Source organism: Lissotriton vulgaris, chromosome 9 (genome assembly GCF_964263255.1).
Source record: "Lissotriton vulgaris chromosome 9, aLisVul1.2, whole genome shotgun sequence".
Classification (NCBI taxonomy): domain Eukaryota; kingdom Metazoa; phylum Chordata; class Amphibia; order Caudata; family Salamandridae; genus Lissotriton; species Lissotriton vulgaris.
This window is the reverse complement of record NC_141697.1, coordinates 243065662-243087329: the sequence shown is the minus strand read 5'-3', so window position 1 is coordinate 243087329 and position 21668 is coordinate 243065662. Positions and strand designations below refer to the sequence as shown.

The 21668-nt window shown below is 43.7% G+C and overlaps 1 protein-coding gene across 1 annotated transcript in view; it reads left to right on the top strand.

Annotated features, from left to right (window-relative positions):
- RMDN3 (regulator of microtubule dynamics 3) overlaps window positions 1–21668 on the top strand; it is a 231806-nt gene that overhangs the window by 124052 nt on the left and 86086 nt on the right. Inside the window, exons 3-4 of the mRNA XM_086937422.1 lie at window positions 7866–8040; window positions 11562–11705. Coding sequence (XP_086793548.1) covers window positions 7866–8040; window positions 11562–11705 — 319 coding nt within the window. The remainder of the gene's footprint in view (window positions 1–7865; window positions 8041–11561; window positions 11706–21668) is intronic.

Sequence of the window (21668 nt, the reverse complement as noted above, 5' to 3'; positions counted from 1 at the left end):
TGCCAATGTAAAAAGGGGTGCTTAAACACGCAGGGGACATATTTAAGGAAACAACCAGGGCACGGGTCGTTAACCCCAGAATAGAGAGGAAATATATGCCAGCACCAGTGGACTCTACATACATTAGGGAACAGCTGCCTTTAGACTCTTTGGTAGTATCCAATGCTTGTAAACGTGCTAATTCGCAGACTACTGGCGAGGCTCCACCTCCAGACAAGGAGTCTAAGATTCTGGAGGCTTCAGGCAAAAGGGTAGCTGCTCAAGCAGCTAACATATGGAGAATTTCAAACACACAAGCCCTGTTAGCCAGGTATGACAGGGCACACTATGACACACTAGAGCAAATTCTCCAGCAACTACCTGACCTTTACAAGGAACAGGCAGAGTTCCTAATACAAGAGGGAAAACTATTATCTAACGCCTCCATCAAATGCGCGCTAGATGCGGCAGACACAGCAGCCAGGGCTATCAATACCAGTGTCATGCTCAGAAGACATGCGTGGCTCCGCTTCTCTGGGTTTAAGAATGAGGTTCAGAGCACTTTACTCAATCAACCTGTAAACCCTGATTATTTATTTGGTCCTGATGTGGACACAATATTAGACAAAATGAAGGATACCGAGACAGCCAAGTCTATGGGAGCCTTGCAGTCACAACAATACAGAGGCGGCTCCTTTCGTCGCTCCGGCAACAGAGGAGCTGCAAGAGGAGGCTCAACACAGCAAACCTCATACAACAAAGGAACACGCAAAACACCTACAACAAAAACAGTAGAGATGGATACTGTGGCAATAACAACAAAGGTAGTGGGCGAGGGAATAACACCACCAGATCCTCTCCCAATACCAAACAGTGACTTCTTGTCACTACCCCCAGACCATGTAACACCGGTCGGGGGAAGATTACAGCAGTTCCTGCCAGTCTGGGAAAACATAACTACAGACAGGTGGGCGAGGCAAATTATCCAGCACGGCTATTGCCTAGAATTAACCTCCACACCACCCAACATACCTCCAAGACACAGTCCTATGTCCGCAGAACACCTACACTTATTGCAGCAAGAAGTCATCAGCATGCTACAAAAAGGGGCCATAGAACTAGTACCCTTAGAACACCAGGGTACAGGTGTGTACTCACTATACTTCCTAATCCCCAAGAAGGACGGGTCTCTCAGACCAATTTTGGACCTCAGGCCCCTAAACCAATACATCTTATCAGAGCATTTCCACATGCTCACTCTACAGCAGGTGTTGCGTCAAGGAGACTTCCTCGCAACACTAGACCTCAAAGACTCATATTTCCATATACCAATACACCCGGCACACAGGAAATATCTCAGGTTTACAATACAAAATCAGCACTACCAATTCAAAGTCCTTCCTTTTGGGGTGACAACAGCCCCGAGGGTGTTCACCAAGTGCCTAGCAACAGTAGCTGCTCATCTGAGAAGACAGCATATTCATGTCTATCCATATCTGGACGACTGGCTAATACAAGCACAGGGGAAACTGGGGAAGGCTTGGGTCCTGTCACTGACCGGCCTGGACCACTATTACATAGAAAAACAAAGCAATGGCCGGGCAGTTTTGAATTTGCGTCAAAGTACACAATCCTAGTGTAATGAATCACTGGGTTGGACAACCATTTGTGTTGATTGACTTTTTGTTTTTATAAAATATTTCAAGCAAAAAATTCTTTGGCATCAAAAGATACAGCACAACATTCAATACAAAATACAAATACAAATTCAGTGAACTGAGAGAAAATTATCAAAACACAGTGTGTAAACAAAGAAATTGTCATACATAAATAACATGGACAACTGTGGCAAGGCCTCAAATTAATCAATTACAGAGGCTCCAATCCTGAATATGAAATCGACAAGGGGATTAATGTGTTTGGAAAAAACCTCCTTGTTACAACCATCACAAGATACACAGTCAATACCACATCAGGTGCTTAAGCTAGGAATAACATAAGGACAGTTCAACAATTCCAGAATGTGTTTAGTTGAATCCTAGCGTGCCCTAGCAAATTGGTATCTTGGAGGTTACACTAGGATTGTGTACTTTGACGCTAATACAAGCACAGTCAGCCCAGCAATGTGCCAGCCACATGTCACGCACTATTCACCTCCTGCACAGTTTAGGTTTCTCGCTGAACTACCAAAAGTCCCATCTTCAGCCTGCCCACGTACAACAGTACCTAGGAGCGACAATAAACACTCGGGCAGCAAAAGCACAGCCAAATTCTGCCGGAATAAACAGCATTCAGACGCTGATCCAAAGGTTCAGGCCCCAACACTCGCTCCCAACCTGAGTGTTTATGCAACTGATAGGCATGATGGCCTCATGCATTTTCATAGTCCCTCTCGCGAGACTACACATGCGTCCGCTGCAGGAGTGCCTAGCACGTCAGTGGAACCAGGCTCAAGGACAATTGAACGACCTAGTGTTGGTGACCAGTCGTGCATACAACTCTCTGCATTGGTGGAATCCACAAAACCTTTGCAAGGGACGACTGTTCTAAGAGCCTGTACCACAAATAGTGTTGACGACGGACGCATCCCTTCATAGGGTGGGGAGCCCATGTCCTCCATCACACAGTGCAGGGCTTATGGACCACGCATCAAAAGAAACGCACATCAACCTACTGGAGCTGATGGCAATTATTATGGCAATGAAAGCGTTCAAAGTACATCTGTGCAACAAGACAGAAACAGGGTGGAACACACTCTCCACCGCTGTCACATCTAGCTCAGAGCGTGTGGAAGTGGGCCATTCAGAGAAACATTTTTCTCATGGCGGAACACCTCCCAGGCAAGGACAATCAAATGGCGGACCTGCTCAGCAAACACAGCCAACAGATGCACGAGTGGGAGATTCATCCCACAGTGCTACAACCATACTTCCAACAGTGGGGACAACCAGAAATAGACCTGTTCGCCACAAAACAAAACGCAAAATGCCAGTACTTCGCCGCAAGGTTCCCACACCCGCAGTCTCAGGGCAATGCGATATGGATGAACTGGTCAGGCAAATTTGCCTACGCTTTTCCACCAGCACCGTTGATACCGCTAGTGGCACGCAAACTGCGCCAGCATTCCATGACGCTAATCCTGGTTGCTCCAACATGGGAGAGGCAACTGTGGTACACCACGTTCCTAGAACTTTCCGTGGTGCCTCATCAAAGACTACGACTAACACCCAGCCTCTTAACGCAGAGCCATGGAGACATTCAGCACCCACATCCGCAGCAGCTGAACCTTGCAATCTGGCTCCTTAAGTCCTAGAGTTTGGCTACCTAAACTTACCTCCTGACTGCATAAACATTATCAAGGAGGCAAGAAGACCTACAACAAGAGCATGCTATGCGGCAAAGTGGAAACGTTTTGTCATTTAATGTAACAACAATGGCATAAACCCACTAGACGCATCAACTCAAAATATCATATGCTATCTTTTGCACCTACAACGCTGCAATCTAGCCTATACATCCATAAGGATACACTTAGCTGCCATAGCAGCTTACCTTCAGAACAGGCAGCACCTTTCGCTATTCAGAGTGCCTGCAATTAAAGCATTCATGGAGGGGCTCAAACAAGTGATCCCCCCCCAAGACACCCACCTTCACCTGTCTGGAACCTAAACGTTGTTTTAACCAGTCTAATGGGACCACCTTTTGAACCTTTACACTCGTGTGAAATACAATTTTTAACGTGGAAGGTTGCTTTTCTTGTAGCTTTTACTTCGCTTAGAAGAGTTAGCGAGCTGCAAGCCCTAACTATTCAAGAACCATTCATCCAAATTCACGCAAATAGGGTTGTGCTTAGGACAAACCCTAAATTCATGCCAAAAGTGGTATCCCACTTCCACATCAATCAAACAATAGAACTGCCAGTGTTCTTCCCAAATCCAGTCAGTACCTGAAAGGGCTCTACACACACTAGATGTTGAGGGCTCTCCTATATTACATAGAATACAGTTGTTTGTTGCCTTTTCACCACAGCACAAAGGCGACCCCATTTCCAAAAATGGTTTAGCTAGATGGATAGTTAAGTGCATCCAAATATGTTACATTAAAGCTAAACGCACTTTAACAGTTCCCCCAAGAGCGGGCATCCATGGCTTTCCTAGGAAACATTCCTCTAGAGGAGATATGTAGAGCAGCCACATGGTCTACCATACATACATTTACCAAACACTACTGCGTAGATGTACACTCCAAGCAGCTGTAGAACAGGCTGTTCTCAAAACTCTTTTTCAGACTGCTGCAGCTGGCACGGGCAACCACCGCTAGGGGAGAGACTGCTATACATTGTATGCACAGATATGAATTCAGCAGCTCACATGCCTCGACCGGAATATGCTACTTACCAGTATGCATCTGTTCTTGGCATGTAGGGCTGCTGACATTTACCCACAGAGAATAGGTAAAAACCCTTAATACATCAGCCCCCAGTTTCTAGTGAGTCCGTATTGAAAGTATATGTAAAAAGAGGGCTATCACCAAGCATCTCGGAGAGTGGTGAAAACATGACACCACACTTTTGGAAAACATGGAACTCAGTGTCACTTGCAGTGCTCTGCAAAAAAGGTTATTTCCAAGTTTATCAAAGATTGGAGTGATATTGTTTGTATTTGCAGTGATTCAGCTATGTATATGAACATTTTGTGTGATGATCTGTCCAAATTGATACCTGAGCTGAAGTGCTTCCCCCGTAAGAGATCATTGCCACTTGTTAGATGGTATGCTGAAAGCATCTTTACAATCTTCAGTTAACGAGGAATGCTATTGACTTTTTAATCCATTCTGGTGCACTGTTTTCTCATATACAGGAACTAAAATGCAAATATATATCATTTGGTGCTTTGGCATCAAAGAAAGAGTCAACCCAACTGTGTCCCTTAGCTTTTGGTTCTCAGTGCAAGGGGCTATGAATGCTGTATTATCCATGTGGCAACCATTTACAGAATTTTTGTTGAGTGATGATGCCAAAGGCAAGAAATGTGAGGATCTTTGGTCACATATTGAAAGTGATGTGAAAAAGTACACTCTACTGCATTCTTAGAATTTTACAAGAAATCATAACTGCTGTAGTGGAAAAAATAAAAAATGCATAGTCTGAAAACACCCTTGTCTGCCCAAGTGATCAGCATAATTGGTGTAGATGTGAAACCTCTCCTGGCGGGTAGGCTGGGCGACACCTTTAGTGACTTTGGCACTGCAACATGTTCCATCTTAGAGTGCCTGCCACTTTGTAAGCAAAGCAATGTTGAAGAGCAATTCAGGAACTTTTATTTTACAATGTATGAGAAATGGCTTGCAATGATGCATAGAAATGTCCTTTCACCGCCAGTGGCATTAGAAGTCAGTGAAACCTCACTGTGGTACTCTGTACAAGTTCTAGACCCCTTCAGTAAAGGGGAATTTCCTCTGTAGTTTCAAAAGTGCTGCTTCAATAACTCTGAGGGCATAAGTGCCCAGCTCAATGGAATTGTTGCAGAACCTGCCCTGAGAATCGCAATCTTCAAATGCACCAGTATTAACATGGAAAGCTATGTCAGTGGCCAGAGTTCACAAACTGTGTACTGGCTGTTTTGGCGTTGCTCTTCTTAAGTTCCAATGTTGAGAGGACCTTTTCACAGTAGTTTACATGGGAAGAAAAGAGAAGGCGCACATGATCAAATACTCACTTAATAAATATTGTATGGTGTACTACAATAAGTTTAATTTGCAAAAATCTATTTGGGCCTCCCATACACTATACGTACATTGTCTATATACCATGTGCTATCAGTGCAGAGAGCAAGCAATAATAAAAGCAAAACATTCCATTAATACTGGCAAAACACTGTTTCTGTTGTTTTTAATGGCGCGAAAATGTGTAACCACTGATAACCACTGTTTTTTTTTTAAATATTGAAATCACTTGAAAACACTGAAAACACCCCACCAGAATTTACCAAAAATAGAAACTGAAACAGGAAAGCCTACTTATATTGCACAACTCACCAAGCTACAACTTACAACAAAAACAGCTTAATATTAATCACATAGGTGAAACCTATTGCATTCACCAATGTTTGTTTGTAAGTTTCGCCCCAGAGGTGGGCTCCCCAGGGCCTATTATAGCTTGGGAAAGGGGGACTGCCACCCCCTTTCCATTACAAAAAAGGGAAAAGGGCCCTGGGTGATGGCATACCCTGGGCCTATAGAGATTTGGGAAGGGTCGGTCACCCGGCCCCCTCAAAAAATATAGCCCTGGGGTATGAAGTCCTCCGGGCTTATTAAGATTTGGGGAGGGTGGGGCCACATGCCCCTCTCACCTTTAATGTGCAGATGCCCTTGGGGATGGGGTTCCAACTGCCTAGTGAGGCTTGGGGGAAGGTGGAGCACACCTCCCTATGTTTTCTATTTGGCCCCAGATAGGGTCCCGGGGGCCCGAAGACCAACCTTATGCTGTGCACAGCAAATGCCGTTCGTAATGTGGGTTTGGCTGTCTGCTGGGGATTTGGCCATAGGCACTGCAGCCAACCCCCTGCTGCGCACGCCCTGCTTTACATATATGTCAATGACCGCATTAACGTTTTCAACTAAAAAAAAAAACATAGAAATTCACCTGTTTTAGTTAGCAGAGCTAACTATAACTTGAGCCCCCATGCACTGTTTATGACCTCGCATATTACATCATTCATGACATGTTTTATGACCTCATTTATTACATTGATGACATCTCAAATGGCACATCTCTGATGGCATCATCCAAGCTTCGTTTGCACACATTTCTCTAGAAACTAGTATGGCATTAGGGGCCTGAAAGTAAGTACAAATTAGCTCAGAATAATAGGAAGCAACCTTTACTGGCAACAACAGGAGATGGTGGACGGAGCACTGAAACTTTTCAGACACTCACCCCCAGTCACAGATCTGGGTTGAATCAATCATCATTCTTTAGCTCACTTTGCCACCTCAGTTCAGACACAGCTATGTGCAAATCAGTCTTGACCCTGTGCCTCATGGGAAACAGTCCAGCCCGAACTGCCAAGCCAAGTCTTCACTGAACCGTAATTAAGCATCCTGTGACCGGGGTAACACAGATACAAATAGCAAGCATGTGTTATGTGCAACATTAACCTATACCATACACTTCACGGGTAGCCCAGTTCACATTAACAATCAACCACAGAAATCTGTATATGAGTGTTCAGAGAAAGACAAATCCCTCTAGATACTCCATGTCGCTTCCAAAAAATTGAGTACTCCTAAAAGAGTTATAGAATCTTATGAATACTCCTGGAATTCTTTGTGAATTCCCAAAATGCTTGTTCACTTAAGCATAGGCCTTTGCCTACAGTTGTAGATTTTTGACTTTATTCCAACAAATTTTATTAATCTAGCCAGCCTAGTAAAGTTTTTAATAATACATTTTCTAAACGTAAATATTTTAAGAGCTATATGTGATAATTGAATTTATAAGTGTATTAATTTTGGGACTCTGATCCATGATCTTTTTTAGAGTTATTTCTGACCCTATATATTTTTTTTGTGGTAAAGAATTAACAAATCGGAATTATTGTAATGGAGATGAGATTTTAGATCAGTGTTATTTTAGTTTTTGTCTTATTTTCATTCTGGCATACGCAAGGAACCTTGATCACATGTAGATTAATTCCATCTTTCTTATAAAATTACCACATTCAAAACTTGTTTCAGTACACACATTTCTGTGTGGAAAAGGATTTGTAGTGCGCCTACTCCGTCTTTTAAAGGTTCTGTTCATTTGTATTTGGGGATTTTTTTTAACATAATCAAGATTTTAGTTTCTTTTTTCCAGTGTCTCACTTTATCTTATTTCTGTTTAGTTTCATTTGAAAGATCTATGGAAGCTGGTGATGCGTGTTCTGCTCGTATCGAAGATCCTGTCATTCTGCAACGTCTAGAATGCATTTATCAGAGCATTACAGAACTGAGACAAGAAGTGAAAGAACTGCGTAATAGCCTTCAGGATTTAGCAACGAACATTATTGTGCAATTTAAGTAAGTACAAATTTTGTTAGTGGGAGGACCGAGTTATTTCATGTTAACTTGTGATCTCAAATGCACTGGTTCCTCCAAGACTTGGTGTTCTAGTCTAATGTTGCCTTTAAACTGGGTGATTTGCATGTTCGAGAATGTGACTTCTGAATGGTATTCATGCTGCTACTTGTTTGAGTTTGCTCTGTAGTTTGAAACATGCACATTTCACAGTTCTTCTTTGATTATTTAATTGGAATAGTAAGACATGGCAAGCTATAGCAACGTACAGTGTGTGGCTTAAATGAGGTCAGACCAAATTATATCACCTGCTGTAATACACACACATACATTTAAGCTTAAGGGGTTTGTGTTGAATTCTAAGCCATTGGAGTAGTAGGTATGTCTAGGCGCTGAGCAGAATGAAAAATGTTCTTGTTTAGAGGAAATCCACAAAGCTTATCTATGTACGGAGCTTGAGGAGGTTATGGTAGTGTTTGGTTAAAGGCACCCTAGTATCGCTGTACGTATGTTTGGCAAGCCATCTGACCTAGATTGTGTCGGCAAGACATTCTTTGGTATTTTCAGTGTGCCATACTATGAACAGTGTTTGTCACAGCACCTGCAGAAGTAAACCAGTGTCAGAATAAATATGTTGGCACTCTGGCAGAGCTTAGTCTTGGTATGACCTTGGCTTCAATTACCCAAACACAATAAATAAATAAAATAAAACGGATGCTTCCATCTCACAAATGGATAATGCATAAGAAATTTAATTTCCTATGTTGTGCACTCAATGAATACATTTATTTGCCTTTGACTCCGGCAAAACGGTCCACTGTATCGAATGTGGCAGAAGGTTCCAAAAGGATCACTTCTTTTACATCACCCATGTTCTTAATTGATCGATAATCTTCCATTTCCCATCACCATTGCCATTTCTGTCTCTTTCTAGGGTTAAAACCTAAATGCTACCACTCAAGGGGGTCGGTCTTCACCAGGAATTATTGCGATTTTGCCCTCCGTCTCTAAGATTTTAGCTATGGCTGGATTGAGTGTAATTAGCTACCAGTTTGATACATTGTGAGAATACAGAGTAGTTATTTACATAGTAGAGACTCCACACCTTGCTTCCATTTGGGAGGTACCTTCCAGTGGCCAGTGAGGTGTTAATTAACACTGCCTGTGCTTGCAGAAGTGAGTAGTTTTCAATTGCTACAGGACACTGGTCACCCAAAGAGCCCGAGTTAATGCTATTGATAAGCACTTCACCTATTTTCTGGTTGCTGGTATTTAGGTGGTCCAGCATGGCCTAGACCACGCTTTGGGTCCTTGATTCAGACACATCCCGTTGTGACTATGACCACTTCATATCTCTTCTTTAATGCCTTGGATTCTCTTGGGAGGAAAAATATAGCTAGCTCCTCACAGAAAATTTGTGAGGGTTGTACAATCTAGACTGAAAAATGGAAATTCCGAAGCATTTGGAAATCTGAACGGCTGTATAGGTGAAAAATTTTGCACTTCTGGTATGCTTGTGCCAAGATAGTGTGCTTTGGCAAGGTTCAAGCTAGTGTTCATGCCATCAGTGAAAGATCTTAAATGCGGCCTTTCATTTTACTTTCTAATCAAATTGGAGGGCTTAAACTGTGTGTTGCATGCTTTCCTATTTAAGGCATGATTAATGTGAAAATAATTCAGATAGTGGCCCTTCCATCTAAGGAAAAGAATTTCTGACACCTGTAATTATGGCTTGTACATTTGGGAAGCTAACATGACATCCAGTGTATGGCTTGCTTTGTGTGCGCCTTTTTGGTAACAATTGTTTTACATTGAAGCATTCCAAAAAATAAGATGTCTGATGCTCTGGAGTTGAAATGGCGTCCTCTGCATGCTGCTAGAAATAATCCAATACATTAGTTTGTGTGTGTGAAAGGGAGACCTGACAGATGACATAAGGGAAGGGAGTAAGTACTTCGAAAGCCACACTTTGGGGAGATGGTAATCCGCTAGGAAAGAGCAAGCAGAAAAAAGTTACATTTAGAGTCTAAGATGCTTGTGCACAGGCCATCTCAGCTAATATTCTATTTACAAGTAATACAGTAACTGAAAATCAGAGAAACCACACTTACATGGGTGAACTCCCTACAATGGAACAAAATGTTATGGCCCTAATCAATGCTTTGGTGAGTTAGAGAAAGAGGTTTTCCAGCAGCCATATTTCTGTTAAAAAACAGAATGCGACAGATATGAGGTTTTACCAAGTCCACGATTTTAACCTGTGTTTAACCAGTGAGCTATAATTAAACCAGGAACAACAGGTGTATTTCGTAGTGCATTCACACTTCACAGTTGTTTTACAGTTCATTGTGGCTGAGATAGCCCTGGTCCCATGCCGACTTCAAATCACGCAAAAGGGTTGAAGGCGAAGGGGCTGTCTCACAAAGGCATCTAGGAGTATTAAAAAGAGTAATGCTGTTGTACTCTTCTATTTACTCTTGTCCTGCTTTTGCGATTCGCCCCCAAAACATTGAGAATATTTGAGTCATATTCATATAGAGGTGGTGCAAATAGAAAGGACTCTTTACACTTATATAGGGAGTTGGACGTTTCAGTGTCCGTTCACAAAGGCATGTATGACTATGTAAAAGATACTCCTGTGGGTACCCCTTACATACTCCTAAATGTGTTTGTGAATCAGCCCATAGTCTTAATTTCTATATTAAGAAAATCAATAAATGTAGTTGATATGGTTAGTTACACAAAACCAAAAGGGCTCACCTGCAACTCCATCTGTTTCCAGAGCATGAATTTATGCTAACAATAGATGAAGTATTGAAAATGAAATTAGGAGGGTCAAGAACTTAATCTTGTGGGATGCCATCTGGTAATAGAATTTGGTGGTGAGAACGATGAGCACCAAGAAAAATAAAAGGCTTGATCACAAAGGCAGGAGGGTAGCCATTTAGGCACTTCATCAGTGATGTCAAGGGTGAGGAGGTTAGATAATTGGGTGGAGTGTTTGTCTGTGCTCAATGCGGATGCAATGTCATAGAGTATGACAATCTATGCAAAAGGTAGTTATGTTGGGCCGAAGTAACGAAGTTAGCAAACTCGAGAGGGCTGTTTCAGATTATTTCTTGAAACTGGAAGGGAAGAATTTCACGTTAACTAGTCACACACTCCTCCTTAACTCTAAATTACTGAAAGTCTTACTTCACTTAGAAAGAAATTGCAGAAAGATATATCTCAAATATAATTAGCATGCATCACTTTAAAGGGCATTTGTCACCTTTTTATGGATTACATATACAGGTTGGACGTGGACCCTGCTATCGGACACTGTCACAATTTCCACATTAGTGATTAATTGCAGATAATGTGCTATTCGTTCAAAAGATTCATGGAAAATTGCACATAAGAGCTGCATTCCCCAAACAGGATGGACTTGGACATAAGGATTTATGGAGGGAAATCTTGCTAGATATGTTGGTTGTTTTGTGATTTTTTTTTTAACTAACATGTTTATATCTGCCTTCCTTCAGGTCCCACGTTACAGAAGGCCAGAAAGCGACTCGTCGGCGAAGGTTTGTGTTGCATAGAGAGCGGAGTGATTCCACAGGGTCTAGCTCTGTCTACTTCACTGCAACCTCAGGAACAGCATATACAGATAGAGAAAGTGAAGGAGGGTAAGCAGTGCTTGAGCAGTGCACCTTTCTTTATTCGGCTTTAATGTAGGTAACTAAGATTGTCATCCTTTACTATTTTTTTATTGGGACTTTCTACTAACTTGGTACGGTCTAGTGAATGAATTCTCCCCTTCAGTCCAGTGAATTGGGTACAGGATAGATTGGACACGTTTGTTCTAACGCCAGATATGTGTCCCACCTCTGTTAATGTACGTTCTGTCTTGGGTCATGTCTCCAAGGAATTGCGCGTCATTAGTAAAATGTTGTCATCATAGAGTGTAATTATAGCATGTTTGTCCTGCTAGGATATAGTGCTCCCCTTGTGTCTCCGCTGCACCAGTTGTGACTTAAGTTCAATCGTTAGTGTAAAGATCAGTGGTAATAGAGGGCACCCTTGTTTTTTTCCTTTTGAATTGCCAAATACCTGACCGTTTACTGCCTATCTTCATCCGCATTGTGCTCTACTGGTAAAGTAAGAAGACCCACTTCAAAAACAACTTTCCCAGACCATATCTGCGGAGCATCTACTTCAAGTAGAACCACTTGACCATATCAAATGCTTTATGAGCATCTAATCTTGCCAATGCACACTTATCCAGTATTGGGGTATCTTTCATAGATTCACATGTTTGGAATCATCCCCGCCGACGAGGTGGGATTCTCGCGGTACAATAAAACATATACATTATAGTCATGATAACATTACACAATAGGCTACTATGGACAGCAAAGTCACTACATTAACCTATCTTAGTCCTTTTGCAAAAAGAACCAAACTTGGAACTCAGCCAATCAGGTAGCAGCACCCTTTTAGAACCTTCCCCACAGAGAGGCAAACCCTCAAGATTTTCTACCGCACCTCGTGTGACTGGGAGTCTCCCTGAGCTCTGCTCAGTTTTTTTCCTTATTTTCACTTCTTGTAGAGAAAATATGTCTGATTCTTCAAACAAAAGCTTGTTCTCACCTTGTTCTTCATCTGGGAAGAAGAGATTGCACTTTGAGGATCCACATAAAGAATGTATGTATTGCCTTTACCTAGCCCACAAGGTCAAGGATTGCAGGATCTGCAGAACCTTTCCAGCCAAGACCTTGAAGGACAGGGAAGGAAGACTTTTAGTTTGGCTGGAGAAGTTGAAAGCTTCATCTGAGGTGGTATCTGGTGATGAAGGCAGTCTGAGTCTCAGGCGTCGACCCCTCTGGCCAAGAAGAGTGATAGATCTAGAGATCCCCCTGAGACCGAGTAAGACCCAGAAGAAATCTCACTCTGAGACTGGTCACTCTTCCTCAAAAAAAGAGAAATCATCTTTCTCTTCTGAGGTAAAATCTGGAGGAAAGGTAAAGATTTTTGTGAAAACTGCCTCAAAATCCCTTTCTGAGCCTCCGTCGACGTCAAACGGCTCAGTCGACGATGAAATCTCCTCAGAGGGTGAGTGAATCTTCAGCGTCGACGTAGAAAATCCCATCGTCTACGAGAACTCTGTCGACGTCAGCGAGTGTTTCATCGCCGTCGACTATGCCTATCATGTCGGCGCCTACTTCGTCGCCGACCCCGTCGACAATGCCACCGCCGTTGACGACGATACACCTTTCGTCGACGAGTACGTCGCCAACGATGTTACAAATTCCATCAACGAGCCCACCGTCGACTATGATATTACTATCGACGACGAGCCCACCGTCGACGACAACATCGTCGACTATGGTTTTTCCGTCGACGACCTCCATGATTTCAACATCGACAGTATCTTCGATTATGGCAATTTCCACGGATACTGACTTGCCATCTATGTATATTTCTTAAATGCTGAAGCTTAAGAGGCCTGCATCTCTACAAATCACGCCTGTTTTAAGCTCTAAATTGTCATCTACAAGACAATATTATCAGGATATGTCACATATTTCACCTTTACCTCCTAGTCACTATTTGGAGGAATCGGATGATGAAGATCCCTTTGGTCCAGCACATGACCCTTCTCCGCTCCGAATAAAATATTAGGAGGATGATGACGATTAGGAATATTATGAACCCTGCAAGTCTTTAAGAGGCCCTCAAGAATCTTTCCACCAAGAACCTATGGTGCAGATGCCTGCTGCTTTAATGCAAGACCTCACAGCGATGTTGAGGGACTATAATGCTCTCTTTCCCCCAGTACCAGTCCCGGAAAGAGACCCTGCGCCTACAGCTGTGCAGGTTGCGAATCCGGCTACCCCTGTCTTAGTATCTCAGGTAGCCCTGCCTTCTCAATTCCTTCAGGATGATGATGAAGACACGTTGGCTGAAGAAGGAGAAATACTAAATTCGCCTACAACTGCTGACGAGTGGGATGAGTATCTTATTCCAACACAGCCTCGCCAGTTCCTCAAGCTGTTGACTCGCCTCCTGAGGACAAAGGAGGTTCTCATGCTATCATGGAAAGGGCAGCCACTAGATTCCATCTGTCAATGCCAGTACAGAAGACAGAGTGTTTTCTTTATGATTTTAAAGACCATGGCAGAAAGTCAGTTCATTCAATTCCAATAATAGATCATATCTGGGAAGAAGGGGTGAAGATAATGAAGACTGCATTCTCAATTCCGGCGATCCTTCCTAGAATCAACAAGAAATACAAGGCGCCAGATGATGCTCCTGCCTGCCTCTTAGGACACCCTAGACCAGACTCCGTCATCTCACAGACGGCTCAGAGGAAGTCTCGAAATCCTTCCATCCCAATAACCGCTCCACCAGACAAGGGTGGTAGGCGCCTAGACACTACTATGGCAGGCGCTACAGTTCGTGCCACGAATTGTTTAGCAATTTTAGGCAGATGCGACCGACCATTGTGGTCAGACAGTATCCCCCAGCGGCCGCCTATAGAAAACAGGTCAGAAGATGACAACCTCAAGGCAGAGATTCTGCTAGGAAACAGTGACAATCTCATGGCACCTGCACCAGATATGCCACAATTATACAACATTCCGAGGATATCTCAGCATCTCGAAAATTGGAGAAAAATAACCACAGATAAGTGGGTTTTGGATATAATCAAATTTGGTCACACCCTAGAATTCACCAAATTCCCCCCTCCTCATCCACCTCTGAAGAAAAACACACTGCATCTTGCTCTGCTCAGGAAGGAGGTGAGAACCATGCTGTTGAAGGGAGCGATAGAGAAAGTGCCTCGCTCTCAAACGGGAAAGGTATTTTATTCTCGCTTTTTTTCTGATAAAGAAAAAGTCTGGGAAATGGAGACCAATCTTAGATCTGAGAAAGCTGAACAAGTACCTTCAGAAAAAATCCTTCTGCATGGTAACACTCCAGGAAATCCTCCAGCTTTTGAATCATGCGGACTTCATGACAATGTTGGATCTCCAAGATGCATAGTTCCACACCCTAAACATCGAAGATTCCTAAGATTTACTGTGGCAGGTGCACATTTCCAATTCAAAGTCCTCCCATTTGGCCTATGCTCAGCTCCAAGAGTCTTTACCAAATTCCTAGCTCCAGTAGCAGCTCATCTCAGGCTACAGGGCATCCAATTATTCCCGTATTTGGACGATTGGCTGATGAAGGCTCCGTCTTTTCGTCCTGCTTCTTTTGCAACAGCGAAATGTCTGCAGGAGTTTCGCTCTCTAGGACTATCTCTGAACGTCCGAAAGTCAATCCTCTGTCCGTCCCAAACAATTCAATTTCTAGGGGCAAGACTGGCTACCGTTGAAGACCAAGCATTCTTGTCCAAAGAAAGACCATCTCGCTTCGTTTCTCTGGCCGCGGACCTCCTAAAAAGAAAGTATGCTTCAGTGAGGATGATCAAGTCTTTCCTGGGGATATTATCATCGGCAATTCTACTAGTGCCTCATACGTGACTGAGAATGAGACCAATTCAAGAGGAGCTGGACAATCGGTGGCTCCGAATCTCGGGTTCATTCGACGGCCTAGTCCAAATAACTCCAGTTATGAGAGGAACTCGTTCCTGGTGGAGGTTTTCTAAAAATGCCTCAGTAGGACTCCGATTTCAACCTTCAGTACCAGATTTCATCCTCACAACAGATGCCTCCCTAGAAGGTTGGGGTGCGCATCTTCAGGATCTCTGCATAAGAGGAAAGTGGTCTGCTGCAATGGCAAAGATGCACATCAATTTTCTGGAGCTTCGAGCCATTTTCCTGACGCTACAGTCTTTTCTGCCAAGACTATAAGGATCAACGGTTCTGATCAGAACCGACAACACCACTTGCATGCATTATCTAAACAAGCAAGGGGGTACCCGGTCTCACATTCTGTCTCAAGAGGCTCAAAGTATTTGGGAGTGGCTTCTCTCGCACAATATAATGATCAAGGTGGACCATCTTCCAGGAATCCACAACACCTTGGCAGACACTCTAAGCAGGTCGTCGAAATCCTGTCACGAATGGGAGCTGGATCAAACAATTCTAGCGAATGTATTTCAGAAGTGGGGCAAGCCAAATCTGGGTCTCTTTGCCTCCAGGAACAATCGGAAGTGTCCTTTCTTTGCAAGTTGGGAAACAGAGAAGGGCTCTTGGGGAAACGCTTTCATGATGAGATGGACAGAGATTTTCGCTTGCGCATTCCCTCCCTTTCCACTGATCCCAAGACTTCTGCGCAAGATCAAGATGGAACCATGCTGCATGATTCTAATTGCGCCGAAATGGCCTCGTCAGCACTAGTTCACAGAATTTCCCCTTCTCTCCAAGTGCAAATCATTCCACCTTCCAACAATACCGAACCTGTTGTCAATGAGCGAAGGCCAGCTTCTTCATCCTCGTCCAGCCCAACTGCAGCTCTATGTATGGTTTCTGGATTCTCTGAGTTCAAGGGGTTAGATTTACCTCAAGACTGCAGAGACATTCTGAATAGAGCGAGAGCTCCTTCTACATTGAGGACCTATGCCTTAAAATGGTGCAGCAACAGAATTTTACACCCCCTGAAATGTACTCCGGATAAGGTTCTACCTTATTTATTGTCATTGTCTAAATCTGGTCTTATGTTTGCTTCTGTTAAATTGCATCTAGCTGCCATTTCCACATACAGAAGATCTTCAGGAGCGGCATCCTTTTGTTCCAATCGTCTCATTAAACAGTTCCTGAAAGGGCTTTTAAGGACTATTCCACCTATTAAGGCTCCTCCTCCGGAATGGAGACTGAATCTAGCACTACAACAACTAATGTTTGAACCCATTCACAAAGCAGATTTGAAATATCGCTCATGGAAGACAGCTCTCCTATTGGTACTCACCTCTTCTCGAAGAGTAAGTGAAATACTAGCGTTCACTATAAGACAGCCTTATTTAAAGTTCACCGATGATTATGTCCTTTTAAGAACTAATCCCACGTTCATACCTAAGGTTCCTACTTCATTCCATCTCAACGAACCTGTGATATTGCGATCTTTCTTTCCTAATCCATCTTTCTCGGCGGAAAAATCTTTGCATACCTTGGATGTCAAAAGATGCTTGAAGTTCTACATTTCTTGGACTGTGTCTATCAGAAAATCAGACCAGTTATTTATTTCTTATGGTGGTCACGGATCAGCCAGGATCAGCAGAAACTAAGGCCACAAACTCAAGGTGGATTGCATCCACTATCCAATCCTGCCATTGCAAGGCCAGTCATCCGTTATCAAATAAACCTAAGGCTCAATCTACCAGGGCAGTACTACTCAATAGTGTGTCATTGGAGAAGATTTGCCATGCTGCAACCTGGAAAAGTGTGCACAAGTTTACTCGGCATTATTGCCTGGATCTGGCAACAGAGGCGGAGTCAGCAGTTGGTCAAACAGTATTACGAAACCTTTTTAGATAAGGTAAGCCTACATGATAAGAGTCCTGCTATGTTCTTTATTGCATATAATTATTTATCGCATATGTTTATGACTTGCTCTTTGTTGGAATTGGAAGGTGTATATATTATTGCATTGGTTTGACGTGGTAGCTTTTAGAATATTCTTATGATACCCTCCATCCACTATGCATCTGAGTATTATTTAATGCTAGCTATTCTGATTCTAAGCACGTGAATCTATGAAAGATACCCCAATACTAGATAAGAAAACAAATTCCTTACCTATAACTTCAGTTATCCAGTATTGGTATCTTTCATAGATTCACATGCGACCCACCCTCCTCCCCGGAGAGGCTTACCTCATCAGTATGGCATACTTACTGTCACTTGTGCTACGAAAAGCTGAGGGTTTGCCTCTCTGTGGGAAAGGTTCTAAGAGAGTGCTGCTATCTGATTGGCTGAGTTCCAAGTTTGGTTCTTTTTGCAAAAGGACTAAGATAGGCTAATGTAGTGACTTTGCTGTCCATAGTAGCCTATTGTGTAATGGTATTATGACTATAATGTATATGTTTTATTCTACCGCGAGACTCCCACCTCGTCGGCTGGGATCATTCTAAGCATGTGAATCTATGAAAGATACCAATACTGGATAACTGAAGTTACAGATAAGTAACTTCTTTTCTTTGGTGTGAGTGACATGTTCCATAGCCAGAAGTGCTTTGCATATGTTAGTCGTGGTCGTTCGCCCACCCACAAATCAGGCCTGATAGAGTGTATAAAAGTCTCTGCTGGATTCAACATTTTGCTGCTGAGATTTTTCCTAATATTTTTGCATCCAGATTTATCATTGAAAGTGGTCTGTAAGACTCACAATCCAGTGGATCTTTCCCCGATTTCGGGAAGGCTACTATTTGCGCTTCTAGCATCATGGCTGAGGGCTTTGCCATTGCTGTGGCTTCATTATACATGTATAACTGTGGGCCAGTAAGGAGGTCCGCATAGTCCTGATAAAACTGTGCTGGTAAGGCGCCTGCCCCGAGTTCCCCCAATCCCCAGCCTTTGTGGTTTTCCCAGTGCCCATGTTTTTGATTGCCTCCTGAATGTCATCCTTAGCATTGGAGAACACCTTTTTGAGTTCAGGAGCCATCTGAGGTAAGCTGGCTTCTTCTAATAATAGTCTTATGGCTTCCTGATTCACCCCACTCCCAGCTGATCGTTGTATAGTGTTGCGTAAAATTTCTCCAATCTATGGATAACTCATCCCTGATCTGTAACCACCGGACCCATATTGTTGAACATTGCTACAATCGTCCTGTCACCTTTCTCCCAATTAACCAACCATGCCAATAATCTACTGGGCATGTCTCCTAGGTCATGACTGAGCTTGCAGTATGTTTTGTAATCATGTATACCTAACTGCTCCCTGGCTTCTTTCAGTTTAAGAACATAATTATGCTTTACCAAGTCCACTGACCCCAGTGCTGTTTGTTGGTTGGTCCAAGAGTCTTCTGCGTTAATCATGTGTTTCTATCATGCCAGCAGTGATTTCCTAACTTCATACGTTAAAGTCCTACTGTTAGATTTGGGGGTCTCTAGTTGGCACAGGTAGGTACTTGTGACAAATAGGGACCCTCGGCTGTAGTCTGGATAAGGGGATTACACTCCTAAAATAACCCCTGCTCACCCCTTGGTAGCTTGGTACGAGCAGTCAGACTTTATCCCAGAGGCTTGTGTGTTAAGCATTTGTGACCACATACAGTAACCCAGTGACAACACTACAGATGGACACCACACAAGGTTTTATGTAAAAAAATAAGTATACTTTATATAGAGTTACCACAAGACCATAAATGACAAAAATACACAATACTATTACTTTAAGATGGTAGATTAAGCTTAGTTCAGTTCTTAAGATGCAACATTTTGCGTCAATGTACCTTAAGTTGCTTTGCGCTTCCACGACAAGCAATGTCGCAGCAAGGGAAATGCGGCAAAGTTTAGGTGCAAAGAAATAAAGCCGTGAAAATCTTTTAGATGCAGCACGCTTCTCGGGGATGCGAGAAGTTCTCGGTTCGATGCGTGGACTGCAGAGGCGACACCCTTGTGTGCTGCAAAAGCTCCAGCGGCGACACTCTTCTCCCACGATGCGTGAAGCTTCCGCACTATGTGACAACTATAGTGGCGACATCAAAGATGCGACGGCGGCGCACTTCTCGGGGATGCGATATGCTCTTCTTCGGTGCAGTGCAACAGTTTCAGCGGCGACACCCTCCTTCGGAGTGGCGACGGCAGGCACAGTGATGGCGACACGCTCCGACCTCATTGCGAGATTCTTCTCCTGATGCGGTGCAGTGCTACAGCGGCGACACCCTTCTTTGGAGTTGCGGCAGCAGCAGCGACAGCGACACGCTTCCTCTTTGTTGCGGCATGCTTCTCTCCGATGCGGTGCAGTGCGACAGTTCCAGCGGCGACACCCTACTTCGGAGTTGCGACGGCAGGCCCAGCGACGGCGACACGCTTCTTCTCGTTGAGTCGCCCTTCCAGCTCCTTGCGACACGCAGTTCCTCAGAAGGCCCAAAACAGCAGCAGGCACTTCCAAAAGAACTCTGGGGAGCTGGGGCTTGAAGTCTGTTGTCCCTGAGACTTCAGCAGGAGGCAAGCTCTTTTCCAAGCCCTTGGCGATCCTTCACAAGTTGAAAGCAAAGTACACAAAGTTCCTTTCTCCTTTTCTTTGGCAGTAAGGCAACCACTACAAGCCAATCCCCCTAGCAGCACTTCAGCTTGGGAATAGTCTCTCCTCAGTTTCTTCAGATTCCTCTCCTCAGTAAAGGTTTCTTCTGGTAGTCCAAAAGTGATCTAATTTCTTGGGATCAGGGTCCCAATATTTATACCCCAAAATCCTTTGTTCTCTGAGGGGAGAGGGGCCTTTGCCCAGTCCAAACCAGCTCTGAAGCACTCTGTTTACCAGACTTCTCCTTTTCTTTCACAGTGCAGGGCAGGTACATCAGACGCCCCACGGGAGGTGGAGCAAGCATTGTGGAAGGCAAGTACAGTCCTGGAACACTGTGTATACGGGACTCCTTCTCTTCTTTCAGTGTGCAGGGCAGAGACATCAGCCGCTCCCCAGGGGGTGGAGCCAGCATTGTGGAAGGCAGGCACATCACTATTCAAGGTTCAGGTGCAACTCCTCCCTCCCATCTAGATGCAGATCTCTCTATTCACCCCTGGGTGACTCATTCTGTCTCTTGGAATCCCCCCAGCCCTGTCACTCACAAAACCAGACAAAGAAATACACAACCTAGCAGAGGCAGGCTTGAAAGGTTAGGCAAGCAAATACCTACTTTCTAAAAGGGGTATTTGCAAACACAGAATGTTAAAACCAACTTCACTAAAAGTTGTATTTTATCATTCTGAGTTCAGGCATACTAAACTCGAATTTCTACCATGTTCTCTGAGACAGTTAGGATTATAAACATGTAATAATGTAACAGCCCATTCTGGCCTATGGAGAACAGGTAGCCTTGCAATAGTGAAAAACGCAAATGTATGTCATTCACTATTAGCACATGCCACACACATCAGGGCTTGTCCTACCTTATACTTACAATGCATCCTGCCCTTGGGCTTACTATAGGGGTGACTGATATGAAGAAAAGGGAAGGTTTAGGGACTGGCAAGTGGGTGCATTTGCCCAGTCAGCATGACAGTACCAGACTGCACGCAGGCTGTGCAATGGCAGACCTTAGACCCATTTTACAAGGCTGCTTCTGTGGGTGGCACAACCAGTGCTGCAGGCCCACCAGCACCATTTGGATTTACACGCCCTGGGCACTAGACTAGAGTCTGGCAAGTAAACCAAATAGCCAAACATGGAACCACTAATCCATACATCAATTTACAACAGGGAGCACTCGCACTGTTGCACTGGACAGCAGTGGCACAGTGCCCGGAGCATCTAACACCAGCAAAAATACATGAGTCAAAAGCAAAAATGGAAGGGAGACCCACGCCAATGGTGCAGGTCTAACACCTACATTTCCCCCATTTGGTGGCCTTGAATCCCTCCCATAATATTCCCACAGAGGACACTAAATCTGTTCTATTCTTGTATGGCACTCCTGATTTGATCCCTGTATTGGGGGTGGATCTTGTAATACCATAGCAGGAAATTGACAATGAGGTTACAGC